The sequence below is a fragment of the Anopheles nili genome, chromosome 3, assembly GCF_943737925.1.
Source record: "Anopheles nili chromosome 3, idAnoNiliSN_F5_01, whole genome shotgun sequence".
Classification (NCBI taxonomy): Eukaryota; Metazoa; Arthropoda; class Insecta; order Diptera; family Culicidae; genus Anopheles; species Anopheles nili.
The window spans coordinates 47,802,332-47,815,450 of record NC_071292.1 but is presented as its reverse complement, the minus strand read 5'-3'; the positions used below and the strand labels follow the sequence as shown (position 1 = coordinate 47,815,450).

Sequence of the window (13,119 nt, the reverse complement as noted above, 5' to 3'; positions counted from 1 at the left end):
TCATGACTCCATTTCTAGATTTTGTTCATCGTTAATCGACGAATTCGCGTCCGAGAGTATCTCAATGTGGAGAAATTCTTGATTATAACGGGGTTGTTTCGACCTTGCGAGATTCTTTCCCAAATGTCCTGCGTACATGCTTTGCGATGCGCTCTAAAAATCCCATCAGAGAAAAATATTAATTAATGAACAATCAATATGGCATTAATAACACAAAATGTAGTGCTATAACTGAAATCTCACATACCTTGGCAGATGTATGTTTGGCAGAAAACTGCCTCACATTAACCTGCTCGGCCTGGTTAGCTGGCGGTTTGCATTTATGATTCATGAAATCTCGCTCATGTTGATATACACAGAAGCACGATCCACAAATGTAACTTTGATCCGAATTTTCCATTTGTCTTTGATAGCAACTGAATTTTTTTCTGAAAAGTACATGTTTGTTACACATTTCAGAGCCGAATAAATATTTTCTTGTTCTAGCCAAACTATACCGTTGATTGTCGTTGTCAGAGCTCCTGCTCTGGTTGCTATTAGAAGTTGTGGGGCTATTATCCTTCCTACTATTATACGATAAGCGCAGTGAGCGAGCAATCGCGTGGCTTTCCATGTGTTGTTGGTACAGATTGTAGAAAGGCAGTATATTACCACATATATGACATTCAAAAGATCCGTGCTGCTCTTGCATATGTCGCTGCTTTTCAGTTTCGCCAGAAAAGATTTTTTTGCAGATATCCTTGTAAGGGCAGACCAATTGATTTGCTCCATTCTCTTCTTCACTATCCATTAGCTGATTTTTCGAATTTCGACGTTTCCTTCTCTCTTTTTGTGTTTGGAAATCATGTGGTGTGGGTACACTCTGGACCGAGGAAATTTTATGAACAGTATTTCCAAGAGGATGACCATTATCTTCATATTCATCATTATTTTCATATTCAAAAGCATCTTCGTAATCATCGTACACGTCGGAGGTCTTCGCATCTGTAGTTTCAGTTTCTTCGCGAAGGGTCTTCACTTGTTGGTACAACGTAATTTCTTCCACTAGTCTTTCTAGCGTTCCAGAATCTTCCGAACCCTGCAAAATATCCAGGCTTTTCAATCGATTGATCAAATAATTTCCTTGATCACGATACAGATTTTCCAGCGGTTTTTGATGCCCATTTAGCAGCTGGGCAATCGCGCACGTGAATTTACGAATACATTCTATCTGCCGCTGGTACTGATGAAAAGTAATTAACGTTTCCAAACATTCCTCACATATTTTATCCGGTTGAAAGTTACAGATACCACCATTGTCCTGGAAACAATCAGAGAACAACTTTGTGAAAAATAAGTTATACAGAATTTGAATGCCCTTACATCTCGTTCAATCGGATCGCCAGCAAATTCATCGCACTTTTGTTCGATAGTGCATTCCAATTCGTCGTGATAGAATATGATCGAAGTAAATGAAGTTCCATCCGTTTGGGGTTTTAAACAGTGTACACAGACATCAGGAAATTTGTGTAATCGATAAATACCCTTATTTGATCTCATCACTAATTCCTGTAAATAAAACTGGTAATATAATTGATTACTCAGCTTACAACTCATATGTTATTTCATATTATTATATCACATTATTGATATATTTTCATGCTAGTTTTCTCCATATTTAAACCACTTCTAATGACAATGTTTTACGTTAAGTTAATAACTTTCATCTACCTCCGTGTCCGTATCCGGATTGGCATCGCTATACGTGTGATCTACTCCCGTTAAAGTAACATCGGCATCATTTTGGTATAGTTTTTCTATGAGAAGTTTGCGATTTTTTTCATCAATTTGCTTCTTTTTCGTAAGTGGAATAGGAACAGATTTAATTATAGATGGTACAGCTGAAGTAAAAAAGAACATCAATAATATTCGTTATGAAGCACCAATAACACATACCAGTTACATGCAATCTTTTTAAATTTCTAGAATCCTTTGGTAATGGTGAATTCATCAGTTGATAATCTTCACTCCTGAAATGTGCCGAACATATAGCTTCGATTCTTTTTGGCCGCCAATCTTCTCCTCGGTTACAAAAGGTAATCCACTTGCGACATAAATCACTATCTGATGGAAATATATGAAAAGTGATATCGATTTCTCGCTTTTTAACATTATATCTATTATTTTTGCAAAATGATGCTGCACAAGATGTGTTCGGCATTTTTTTATAGCTAGAAGAAGGAAACAAAATCGAACAATTAAACCATATTCTACACACTTTTTCCATTAAATCCATACAATGAAAATTTTGCACATAACTTAGTTTACCTTTATATTATGTTTATAATTAACAAAACAAGGGATTTAGTCGCAATACTTTGAAAAATCGTGAACAATTCACAAAACATAAACAACTCTCCATGTACAAATGTCAACATTTTTTCCATTTTTCTTACCATCTTTATTTACAATCTCTGATCAAAAATGTCATACACAATAAGAAAAACATTTCATTGACATTATTTCAAGGACATATGGCCTTCTGTTGCCGGTCCTAGTTAATACTAAGGTTGAGTGGAGTCACAACACGGATTAATACAGGAGGGCCCAGGTAGCTGGACTTCTGCATCGTACCGTGTTAAAACCTTAGTAAAGAAGAAGAAGAAGAAGATATTATTTCAAAAACATCAAGAAGCGATTGTATTATAAGAAACGTTTATTTGAGCAACAATCATGACTCCATTTCTAGATTTTGTTCATCGTTAATCGACGAATTCGCGTCCGAGAGTATCTCAATGTGGAGAAATTCTTGATTATAACGGGGTTGTTTCGACCTTGCGAGATTCTTTCCCAAATGTCCTGCGTACATGCTTTGCGATGCGCTCTAAAAATCCCATCAGAGAAAAATATTAATTAATGAACAATCAATATGGCATTAATAACACAAAATGTAGCGCTATAACTGAAATCTCACATACCTTGGCAGATGTATGTTTGGCAGAAAACTGCCTCACATTAACCTGCTCGGCATGGTTAGCTGGCGGTTTGCATTTATGATTCATGAAATCTCGCTCATGTTGATATACACAGAAGCACGATCCGCAAATGTAACTGTGATCCGAATTTTCCATTTGTCTTTGATAGCAACTGAATTTTTTTCTGAAAAGTACATGTTTGTTACACATTTCAGAGCCGAATAAATATTTTCTTGTTCTAGCCAAACTATACCGTTGATTGTCGTTGTCAGAGCTCCTGCTCTGGTTGCTATTAGAAGTTGTGGGGCTATTATCCTTCCTACTATTATACGATAAGCGCAGTGAGCGAGCAATCGCGTGGCTTTCCATGTGTTGTTGGTACAGATTGTAGAAAGGCAGTATATTACCACATATATGACATTCAAAAGATCCGTGCTGCTCTTGCATATGTCGCTGCTTTTCAGTTTCGCCAGAAAAGATTTTTTTGCAGATATCCTTGTAAGGGCAGACCAATTGATTTGCTCCATTCTCTTCTTCACTATCCATTAGCTGATTTTTCGAATTTCGACGTTTCCTTCTCTCTTTTTGTGTTTGGAAATCATGTGGTGTGGGTACACTCTGGACCGAGGAAATTTTATGAACAGTATTTCCAAGAGGATGACCATTATCTTCATATTCATCATTATTTTCATATTCAAAAGCATCTTCGTAATCATCGTACACGTCGGAGGTCTTCGCATCTGTAGTTTCAGTTTCTTCGCGAAGGGTCTTCACTTGTTGGTACAACGTAATTTCTTCCACTAGTCTTTCTAGCGTTCCAGAATCTTCCGAACCCTGCAAAATATCCAGGCTTTTCAATCGATTGATCAAATAATTTCCTTGATCACGATACAGATTTTCCAGCGGTTTTTGATGCCCATTTAGCAGCTGGGCAATCGCGCACGTGAATTTACGAATACATTCTATCTGCCGCTGGTACTGATGAAAAGTAATTAACGTTTCCAAACATTCCTCGCATATTTTATCTGGTTGAAAGTTACAGATACCACCATTGTCCTGGAAACAATCAGAGAACAACTTTGTGAAAAATAAGTTATACAGAATTTGAATGCCCTTACATCTCGTTCAATCGGATCGCCAGCAAATTCATCGCACTTTTGTTCGATAGTGCATTCCAATTCGTCGTGATAGAATATGATCGAAGTAAATGAAGTTCCATCCGTTTGGGGTTTTAAACAGTGTACACAGACATCAGGAAAAGCTTGCATTTGGAAGACACTCTTGTTTGACTTTAACAGCAAATTCTATCCAAATAAAATTGTACAGTTTGCCTTTTTAGCACGTAAGATTGTAATCTTAAAATTATTTTTTTGTTGTTGAATTAGTTTTGATTTACTTTTTGTTAATAATGTATAACGAACTCATCACAAATATTTTACAGCAGGTTAATAGAAGTGTTACTCACCAATTTCTGTAATTTAGATTTTGCGTTACTATCTGTGTGGTGATTTGTCGGTAAAGGATTAGCTGTGTTTTTGGTATATAGTTCTTCAACAAGTTTTTTTCGAACAATTTCATCAAGTTGTTTTTTCTCAGAAATAGTAATTGGTCTGGAATTGATTATCGAAGGAACCGCTAAAATTAATATTGTAAAAATCTTAACTGAATTTTGAGAGCTGCAATCGGGATAAAATTTCTTCTTTAGCTTTACCACATGAATTAAGACGCCTAAAATTATTATTATTTTTCACTAATGGTGATTTCATCAGTTGATAATCTTCTATTTTAAAATGGACTGAGCAAACAACGTCGTTTTTCACCGGTTTCCATATTTCAGGTTGTTTACAGAATTCAATCCATTCACGCGACAAGGAACTATCTGACGGAAATGTATGAAACAATACATCTAAATTACGTTTTTTAACATTATAACGGTTGTTTTTGCAAAATGAAGCTGCGCAGGATGAAAATGGCATTTTGGAAGATGTATCTATAAAAAAAACGTTTGGTTTCATTCGTAATATCGTAATGAGGATCGATGATTTTAACAGCAACTACTTACATTTCATTCGTCATTAAATTCAAATGAATGTATTTTATTAAAATATTGGAAAATTCATGTAATACGTATGGGGAAATATATATAAATATATAGAAACTTCACATCACAAAAATGTTTTACTGCTGGTAACAGATATGAAAATCATCCATTTCAGTGAAATTGTTCGAAGTCCAAAACATAAACAAGCATCTAGCATAGCTATCAACTTTCTCTCTCATTTTTCACACCATGAATGTCAATCATTATAAAAGCTGCAGTATCTTCCAAAACGATCTGTTATACTGATTTCAAACGAAAAAATTCAATATCTGAGTCTCCAATCCAATCTATATTCCAATTTCTAAATAAATTGAATAACCTATGTCAACCTGTGAATTTTTTTTCAATTAATTTTATTCTTCGTTCTTCAACACATATCTTTTAGCGATCGAACAACAATTATTTGCACCACACATTTTTATAACGGCAAAAAAGTGATAGCCTAACATTAGCAGTTATTATTGCCAATTCGAATTCATTTATTCATCTATGACCCTCGCCATGTTTTACTCATAGAATGATACATTCAATCCTTGCTTGAACTATTTGAGATTAAATGTGTGACATGACATCCTACGTTTTGAATTTATGCGATTTGAAGTCCTGTTCATTGAAGTACACACTAAAACAAGTTCCACACACTTATTTGTGTTTAGTAATCCTCCGTTGTTTAGGATCCAAAACCATTGTTTCCCTGCAAAACAAAAGATGATTCAATATATAGACATGATTTGGTTTACATCGGAAGTATTTCAAATATAAAATATAATAAAAACGCATACCTTAGATGCTCCTCGTCAACATTCTCATTCTGGTTGTAACCACTTGTATTCGCCATGTTCTTTCTCTTATTGTAAGACAAGAGCAGAGCACGTGCAATGGCGTGACTTTCCATGTGTTTTTGATACAAACTGTAAAACGCAAGCACATTCCCACATGTATGACATTCGAACGAAGTGTGATCATGTTTCACATGCTTCTGCTTATCGGCTTCGTGGTAGAAAATTGCTGTGCAAATATCTTCATACGGGCAAGCTAGCCCATTTTTTATATTTTCGTCATCGCTCTTGATGTTTTGATTTGGTAGTTTAGTGCATTTCTTTTCGACCTTTCTTTTTGCAATGATTTTCTTTTTCTCCTTGTACATTGCGTCTGAATGAAGTACGCTTGTTTCCCTTTCGGTATTCCAACATATGTCGTTTTTTTCACATTTAAAGTTTTCATCGGAGTTATCCATCGCAAGCATGTTTTCGTTGGCATATTTCCCAAGGCAAAGAGACTTCTCTTCACTTTTGATGCATGTGCTGGGTTGTCGATGCAAAGCTACTTGTTCTATCAACTTACCCAATGAAGCGTTCTCCTCCGAGCCATGATATATTTCCAGCCGCTTTAGGCGATTCACCAGATACACTCCCTGTTTGCGGTAGAGATCATCCAGTGCTTCTTGGTTTCCATTTAACAACTTTGCGATCGCAATACAAAACTTTCTAATACATTCCAGCTGCCGCTGATACTGATGAAAAGTAATTAGCGACTCCAAACACTCTGCGCATACTTTGTCTGGTAAATGGTTATGAATATTATCACGATCCTGTACCCAATTGGAAGAGAAAAAGGAATCATTTAAAAAAAAAGGATGTAGCTGGTCGGATTTGTTTGGTATTGATTACCTTCTGTCCCATTAAATCCCCTGTAAGTTTGTCACATTTCTGTTCGATTGTACATTCCAATTTGTCATGATACTGATATACCGATGTAAAAAGATTTTCGTCATTTACTGGTTTTAAGCAGTGTGCACAAACATCAGGAAAGTTTTTTAAACGATAAATGCTTGTATTTGATCCTACAAGCTTATACTAAAAAAATATTAATAAAAGAAATATTACCATTCATGTTTGATTATCTGCTCAACATATACATAAAAAGAAATATTTTGACCAGTATGCTAAACAGCTTTGCATATTTTGCGTGATAGATTTCTCGCAATGCACAACTCCAAATAGGGAGTCTAGCAGTATAACTCTCGACGCTCTTGAATAAACCAACAAAGGTAGAATTTAAATATAATAGATAATATATCGTTCTGGCCGTTAACATTAAAAAAACACTAAAGGAAAATGGTTGCAATAAAAGTAGTAATTTCAATTATTTGTTATATTATATTATAATAAAGACATACCATGGGTTCGGCATCTGATTTCGCTTCGCTATATGTATGGTCGTTTATTGTAAGCTCGTCTGAATCTTTTGAATACAATTGTTCAGAAAGCTGCTTTCTTAGTTCTTCATCTCTTAGTTTTTTCTCTGAAATTGTTAATGGCTTGCTGCATTCTATCGAGGGAATAGCTGAAAATATATTATTTGAAAATAAAATATTCCTGCTTTACGTAAACTATGCTTCCGTACCACTTGAAAATAATCTTCTGAAATAATAATTGTTTTTTTCCAAAGGGGATCTCATTAGTTGATAATCGTCTGTCTTGAAATGGGCAGAACAAATAACATCATCTTTAGCTGGTCGCCAATTTTTATGTTGTCTGCAGAATTGAATCCATTTGTAGTTCAATACACTATCGAAGGGAAACGTATGAAACAGTACATCTAGTTTCCTTTTTTTTACATTATAACGATTATTTTTGCAAAACGATGCTGAACATGATGATTTCGGCATTTTTTCAGCTGAAAAAATACAATGCTCGTTAAAACACAATAAACCTGTTATTGTAAAAATTAAATTATATAAAATCATTCTAAAAATACAATCATTTACCAGTTGACTCTGTTCTCATCATTTGTTAAAATCTAACTAAAAACTATAATCTGATATTTTATTTCGGTAGGCATTTTTTTTAATGAACAGATTGTATATATATATATTTCTGAATTAAGTGTAGAAAGAAGTGACAACATGTTAGTTTGTGCATTTGAAAAATAACTTCCTATTCCACTGCCGATTGTACAAGCAGTTCTGTATTGAATTATTGGAAGCAAAGCAACTAGTTTTATCAATATCATCGGCAACGTACATGTAGTTTGTGTTTCGAAGATTATTATGATCTGCTATTTTGACGATCGACGAAGAAAATAGCGTTTAAGTCTGCAGAAAATGAAAGATAATTTTAAGCATTCGCACAACTCGTACAATGAACAATTTCCAAACATAAACAACCATCCTCGCATAAATGTCAACATTTCTTTTATTTTTTCCCTTGTATTTTGGATCCCCAGTGAAAAATATTACAATATGAGAGAGACTAATGCAGTTAATAAATGAAGTTAAGTAGTTTCTTATTATTTTTAAATATAAAACAATCCAAAACGTTCTTAAAATTAGTTAACACACAAGTTCTTATTTATTTCACGTATCATATTACGTATTTCGTACTTCAAAATTAAGTGATCAGGGGGTATTTACTAGCCTTTCACGTATGACTAAAGACAATGATCAGTGAAAGTCCATGGAAGTTATCGTTACACTATTATTATATCACGATGGACAGCCATATGCGATGTAAATACGATCCAGAAATGAATTTATTAGACTTCACTTATCTAAGATCATTTTTTCTAACCGACAAACATCGATATTCGCGAACATGCACTCGTACACGTGACGGTTTTGTCTGAGATTCTCGGAAGCCCGCTCGTAGGTTGCACGTGCTTGTTTATTCAACACAAAGCGTATTCTCTTCATCTCATCCCAACTTTTTTTGGTTTTAAAGTCTATTGTGTCGTATCTAGAGTTCTATTAACAATGATTTTCTATAGGTGAATATCCTTTGTAGCGTATAGCAGATTTTGTTCAGCAGTAGATTAGCGAACGCTCTCTCCGTTCAGGATACCGGTTGTGAAACAACATAGCATATGAAGTGTGCCGCTTGAGGAAGTTGTGAAGTGAGTCTCCTTGTGTTGTGGGAAGTTATGAGTTAAGTGACTCCTTAACGATTCCTTACGGACAAATTTCACGTTATAAGCAAATCTAATATTCGTTAGCTTTCCAAGTAAAGTAAATAAAAAACAGATTGTACTTTTCCTGTCTAGCTTTGGCGATTTAATACATGCTAAAATAGAAACTGTTGGAAAAACCACTCCATTGTGGAAGCTGATTCTATCGATGATTATTTTGTAGGAAAACACACAAAGTTATTGTTTTTTATGTATTTCATTTTTTCAAATAAACAAACACATGTAATCAACCTCGTAGTTGGAAGCGGAATAAATGCTTCCTTATTGTATTAAAATTAAAAACGATTTCAACTCTGTTTACGTAATGTATGAATTAAAAGCAAATCTTCTTAAGTGGCTCAACAACCGGTGTACGGTCAAGGCCTGGCCTTGCTAAGGATTTCTATGACTTGATATTTTCACGTATCTGAATAGTCATTCTAACGTACGGGGTAGGCTCAGTCGCAATTTGAACCCGATATATCATGTGTTTGTGCCGCTCGCTAACGTTTTAGCTTTTCAAAAGTAAATCAGCTTGTATTATAAATAGCATTATCGAAATGTCTGAAACTTTTATTCAAGGAACAGTCATGACTCCATTTCTAGATTTTATTCGCATCTGGGAGTATTTCAATGTCGAGGAATTCTGGATTATAACGGGGTCGTTTCGACGTTGCGAGATTCTTTCCCAAATGCCCTGCGTACATGCTTTGCGATGCGCTCTAAAAACCCCATCAGAGAAAAATATTAATTAATGAACAATCAATATGGGATTAATAACACAAAATGTAGTGCTATAACTGAAATCTCACATACCTTGGCAGATGTATGTTTGGTAGAAAACTTCCTCACATTAACATGCTCGGCCTGGTTAGCTGACGGTTTGCATTTATGATTCATGAAATCTCGCTCATGTTGATATACACAGAAGCACGATCCACAAATGTAACTTTGATCCGAATTTTCCATTTGTCTTTGATAGCAACTGAATTTTTTTCTGAAAAGTACATGTTTGTTACACATTTCAGATCCGAATAAATACGTTCTTGTTCTAGCCATATTATACCGTTGATTGTCGTTGTCAGAGCTACTGCTCTGGTTGGTAATGGAAGTTGTGCGGTTGTTATCCTTCCTACTATTATACGATAAGCGCAGTGACCGAGCAATCGCGTGGCTTTCCATGTGTTGTTGGTACAGATTGTAGAAAGGCAGTATATTACCACATATATGACATTCAAAAGATACGTGCTGCTCTTGAATATGTCGCTGCTTTTTAGTTTCGTCAGAAAAGGTTTCTTTGCAGATATCCTTGTAAGGGCAGGCTAATTGATTTGCTCCATACTCTTCTCCACTATCCATTAGCTGATTTTTCGAATTTCGAAGATTCCTTCTCTCTTTTTGCTTTTTGAAGCTATATGGTGTGAGCACACTCCGGCCTGCAGAAATTTCAGGACCAGTATTTGTAAGAGGTTGACCAAATACATTATCTTCATCGTAATCAACGTCACTTTCTTCGTGAAGGGTCTTCACTTGTTGGTACAACGTCATTTCTTCCACTAGTCTTTCTAGCGTCCCAGAATCTTCCGAACCATGCAAAATATCCAGGCTTTTTAATCGATTGATCAAATAATTTCCTTGATTGCGATACAGATTTTCCAGCGGTTTTTGATGCCCATTTAGCAGCTGGGCAATCGCGCAAGTGAATTTACGAATGCATTCTATCTGACGCTGGTACTGATGAAAAGTCATTAACGTTTCCAAACATGCCTCACATATCATTTTCGGAAGGAAAGAAGCTTTACCGTTATTGATTGTATATGCCTATGTAATTTGAAAGGAAAAACAATTTAAATTACAAGCTAAACGAAAATGAATATAAGAATCTTTAATCTGGTTAATACTTCTCTAGGTTGAATGTCGTTGATCAGATCGTCATATTTCTGTTCAATGGTACACTCCAGTTGATCAATATAAAGTTCAATTGGTATAAATGGCTGTTCATCATCTACAGCTTTTAAACAATGAACGCATACATCAGGAAAAGTTTGTAAACGGTATATACCCGTATTTACGCGATTTAACAAATTCTAAAATAAAGTTAAATGTTAACATTTTATACAGTAATATTCTATGATAATATTTAACATAGTAGTAATATCACAACTCAATAAATTATAATTGCAACTTTTTTACCACCACTTTTACCAATTTTTTACCGAATTGCAAAATCATCAAAATGGATGAAATTCACAAAAATGAATGATAAATTAGAGTAAACAATTGCTTACCTTTTTCTCTATATCAGACTTTGCTTCACTGTAAGTATGATCATTTGTTGTAGTATCATTGTCTAATGTTTTATTATAAAGTTCCTCAGTGAGTTGCATGCGCAATTTTTCGTCAATACGTTTTTTCTTCTCAATCGCAATTGGAGCGCTTTTTAGCATTGTAGGTACCGCTATACATAATATAAGCTTAATAAACATTTACGATTGCTATTAGATATCGAAATTACCATTTGCATGTAACGTCCTGAAGCTTCTACTGGTTTTTAATAAAGGTGATTTAATCAACTGATAATCATCCTCTTTGAAATGAACTGAACAAAGCACGTCGTTTTTCTTAGGTGTCCAATTATCTCCTCGATTACAAAATTTTGCCCACATTAGATTTGATTCGCCATTCGGAGGAAATGTATGAAATGTAATATGCAGTTCGCGTTTATTGGCATTGTAGCGATTGTTTTTGCAGAACGAAGCGGCACATGATGAGTGAGGCATGATGAGTGAATACTACAAGTACAAAACATTATGAGAATTTAAATCCTTTGTTTCGGTAACATATCAAAAGAACTAACATCAGCTACTTACATGAATTTTTGGCAATATAGATTGATTTTATCAGACAGTGCTATATAGCCACGAAAAATTAAAAAATATCGAATCGTAGCGGAAATTAACTAAAGATACAATAATTTTACTACGTACACTTACTTTCAATAACAAAGGTATCTAAAACATAAACAACCATCTATCGTCGTAACTGTCAACATTCTCTCTCATTTTTTACACAATGAACGTCAATCGTACTAAAAGCTGAACCTCCCACTTCGAAATACACTGTTATACTGATATTTAACGAAGAAATTCAGTAATACCCAACTTAAATTTGAAAAACAAATAATCAACTTCCTTTTTAAACCCTCATAATTGATTTATCTAAAAGAATGCTAGTCTTCGCCCGTGTATAAAAAATATATATTTGTCCAGTGTTTTAACAATACATATTTGCACCACACATTTATATAACGTCTAAAAAGTTAGAGCCTAACTTATTCAATTATTACTGCCAATGCGAAATCACTGATTCATCTATGATCCTCGCCACCGTTTTACTCATAGAGTGATACATTAAATCCTTGCCTGAACTATTTGAGATTACATGCGTGACATGACATCCTACGTTTTGCATTTATGCGATTTGAAATCCTGTTCATTGTGGTGCACACCAAGATAAGTTCTACACCCATAAACCATTTGTTTCCTACAAAATAGAAAGCGACTAGGTGGATAGACATGAACTGGTTTACATCGGAAGTATTTCAAATATAAAATATAATAAAAACGCATACCTTAGATGCTCCTCGTCAACATTCTCATTCTGGTTGTAACCACTTATATTCGCCATGTTCTTTCTCTCAGTTTAAGACGAGAGTAGAGCACGTGCGTGACTTTCCATGTGTTTTTGATAAAAAATGTAAAATGCAAGCAATTTCACATTCTTTTGCTTATCGGTTTTGTGCAAATATATTCATACGGAGTAGCTTATTACATTTCTTTTCGGCCTTTCTTTTTGCAGTGCTCGTTCTTTTCTTCTTGTAAATTGCGTATGAATTGAAGAATGTTGGTTTTCCTTCCGGTATTTTAACATACATCGATTCTTTCAACTTTAAAGTTTTCATCGGAATTATCGATCGCAAGCATGTTTTACTCTTTCAAGGAATGTTCGCAAACATGTTTTTTCTCTATAATACTCTTTCAATTCGTCCTTGCTGATGTCTTCATTTTCAACTTTGCATTACCCGTGTATAACGACCCCCTTAATTCGATTTTGGTCATT

General features: G+C 34.7%; 3 protein-coding genes across 4 annotated transcripts; all 3 read right to left on the bottom strand.

The window, feature by feature from the left end:
- Positions 1–1,539, bottom strand: LOC128724471 (uncharacterized). Its single transcript, XM_053818195.1, has 4 exons — positions 1,363–1,539; positions 498–1,300; positions 248–428; positions 1–153 (listed from the first exon to the last, which is right to left on the bottom strand). Exons 1-4 carry the CDS (start codon positions 1,537–1,539, stop codon positions 1–3), a joined length of 1,314 nt encoding a protein of 437 aa, XP_053674170.1.
- A 3,907-nt stretch (positions 1,540–5,446) lies between these two features.
- On the bottom strand, positions 5,447–7,735 carry LOC128726753 (uncharacterized). The gene is made up of 5 exons (XM_053820579.1): positions 7,462–7,735; positions 7,235–7,401; positions 6,726–6,911; positions 5,838–6,646; positions 5,447–5,749 (listed from the first exon to the last, which is right to left on the bottom strand). Exons 1-5 carry the CDS (start codon positions 7,724–7,726, stop codon positions 5,698–5,700), a joined length of 1,479 nt encoding a protein of 492 aa, XP_053676554.1. The 5' UTR covers positions 7,727–7,735; the 3' UTR covers positions 5,447–5,697.
- A 1,519-nt stretch (positions 7,736–9,254) lies between these two features.
- On the bottom strand, positions 9,255–10,468 carry LOC128726361 (zinc finger protein 423-like). 2 transcript variants are annotated; one of them, XM_053820166.1, is made up of 3 exons: positions 10,067–10,468; positions 9,817–9,997; positions 9,255–9,722 (listed from the first exon to the last, which is right to left on the bottom strand). In XM_053820166.1, exons 1-3 carry the CDS (start codon positions 10,357–10,359, stop codon positions 9,603–9,605), a joined length of 594 nt encoding a protein of 197 aa, XP_053676141.1. In that variant the 5' UTR covers positions 10,360–10,468; the 3' UTR covers positions 9,255–9,602. The 2 variants fall into 2 exon arrangements, with proteins under 2 accessions (XP_053676141.1, XP_053676140.1); XM_053820165.1 differs by having other exon boundaries at positions 9,817–10,468.
- Between the last annotated feature and the right edge of the window lie 2,651 nt (positions 10,469–13,119).

Bases quoted from the DNA above. Each gene is read 5' to 3' on its own strand.
- LOC128724471 (XM_053818195.1), bottom strand. From the start codon at position 1,539: ATGAGATCAAATAAGGGTATTTATCGATTACACAAATTTCCTGATGTC. The intron at 1,301-1,362 runs GTAAGGGCATTC...GATTGTTTCCAG, and splicing joins GCGATCCGATTGAACGAGAT to GACAATGGTGGTATCTGTAA. The intron at 154-247 runs GTATGTGAGATT...TGGGATTTTTAG, and splicing joins CCAAACATACATCTGCCAAG to AGCGCATCGCAAAGCATGTA.
- LOC128726361 (XM_053820165.1), bottom strand. From the start codon at position 10,359: ATGGATAGTGGAGAAGAGTATGGAGCAAATCAATTAGCCTGCCCTTAC. The intron at 9,723-9,816 runs GTATGTGAGATT...TGGGGTTTTTAG, and splicing joins CCAAACATACATCTGCCAAG to AGCGCATCGCAAAGCATGTA.
- LOC128726753 (XM_053820579.1), bottom strand. From the start codon at position 7,726: ATGCCGAAATCATCATGTTCAGCATCGTTTTGCAAAAATAATCGTTAT. The intron at 6,912-7,234 runs GTATGTCTTTAT...ATATTTTTTTAG, and splicing joins AATCAGATGCCGAACCCATG to TATAAGCTTGTAGGATCAAA. The intron at 6,647-6,725 runs GTAATCAATACC...AATTGGGTACAG, and splicing joins GGGATTTAATGGGACAGAAG to GATCGTGATAATATTCATAA.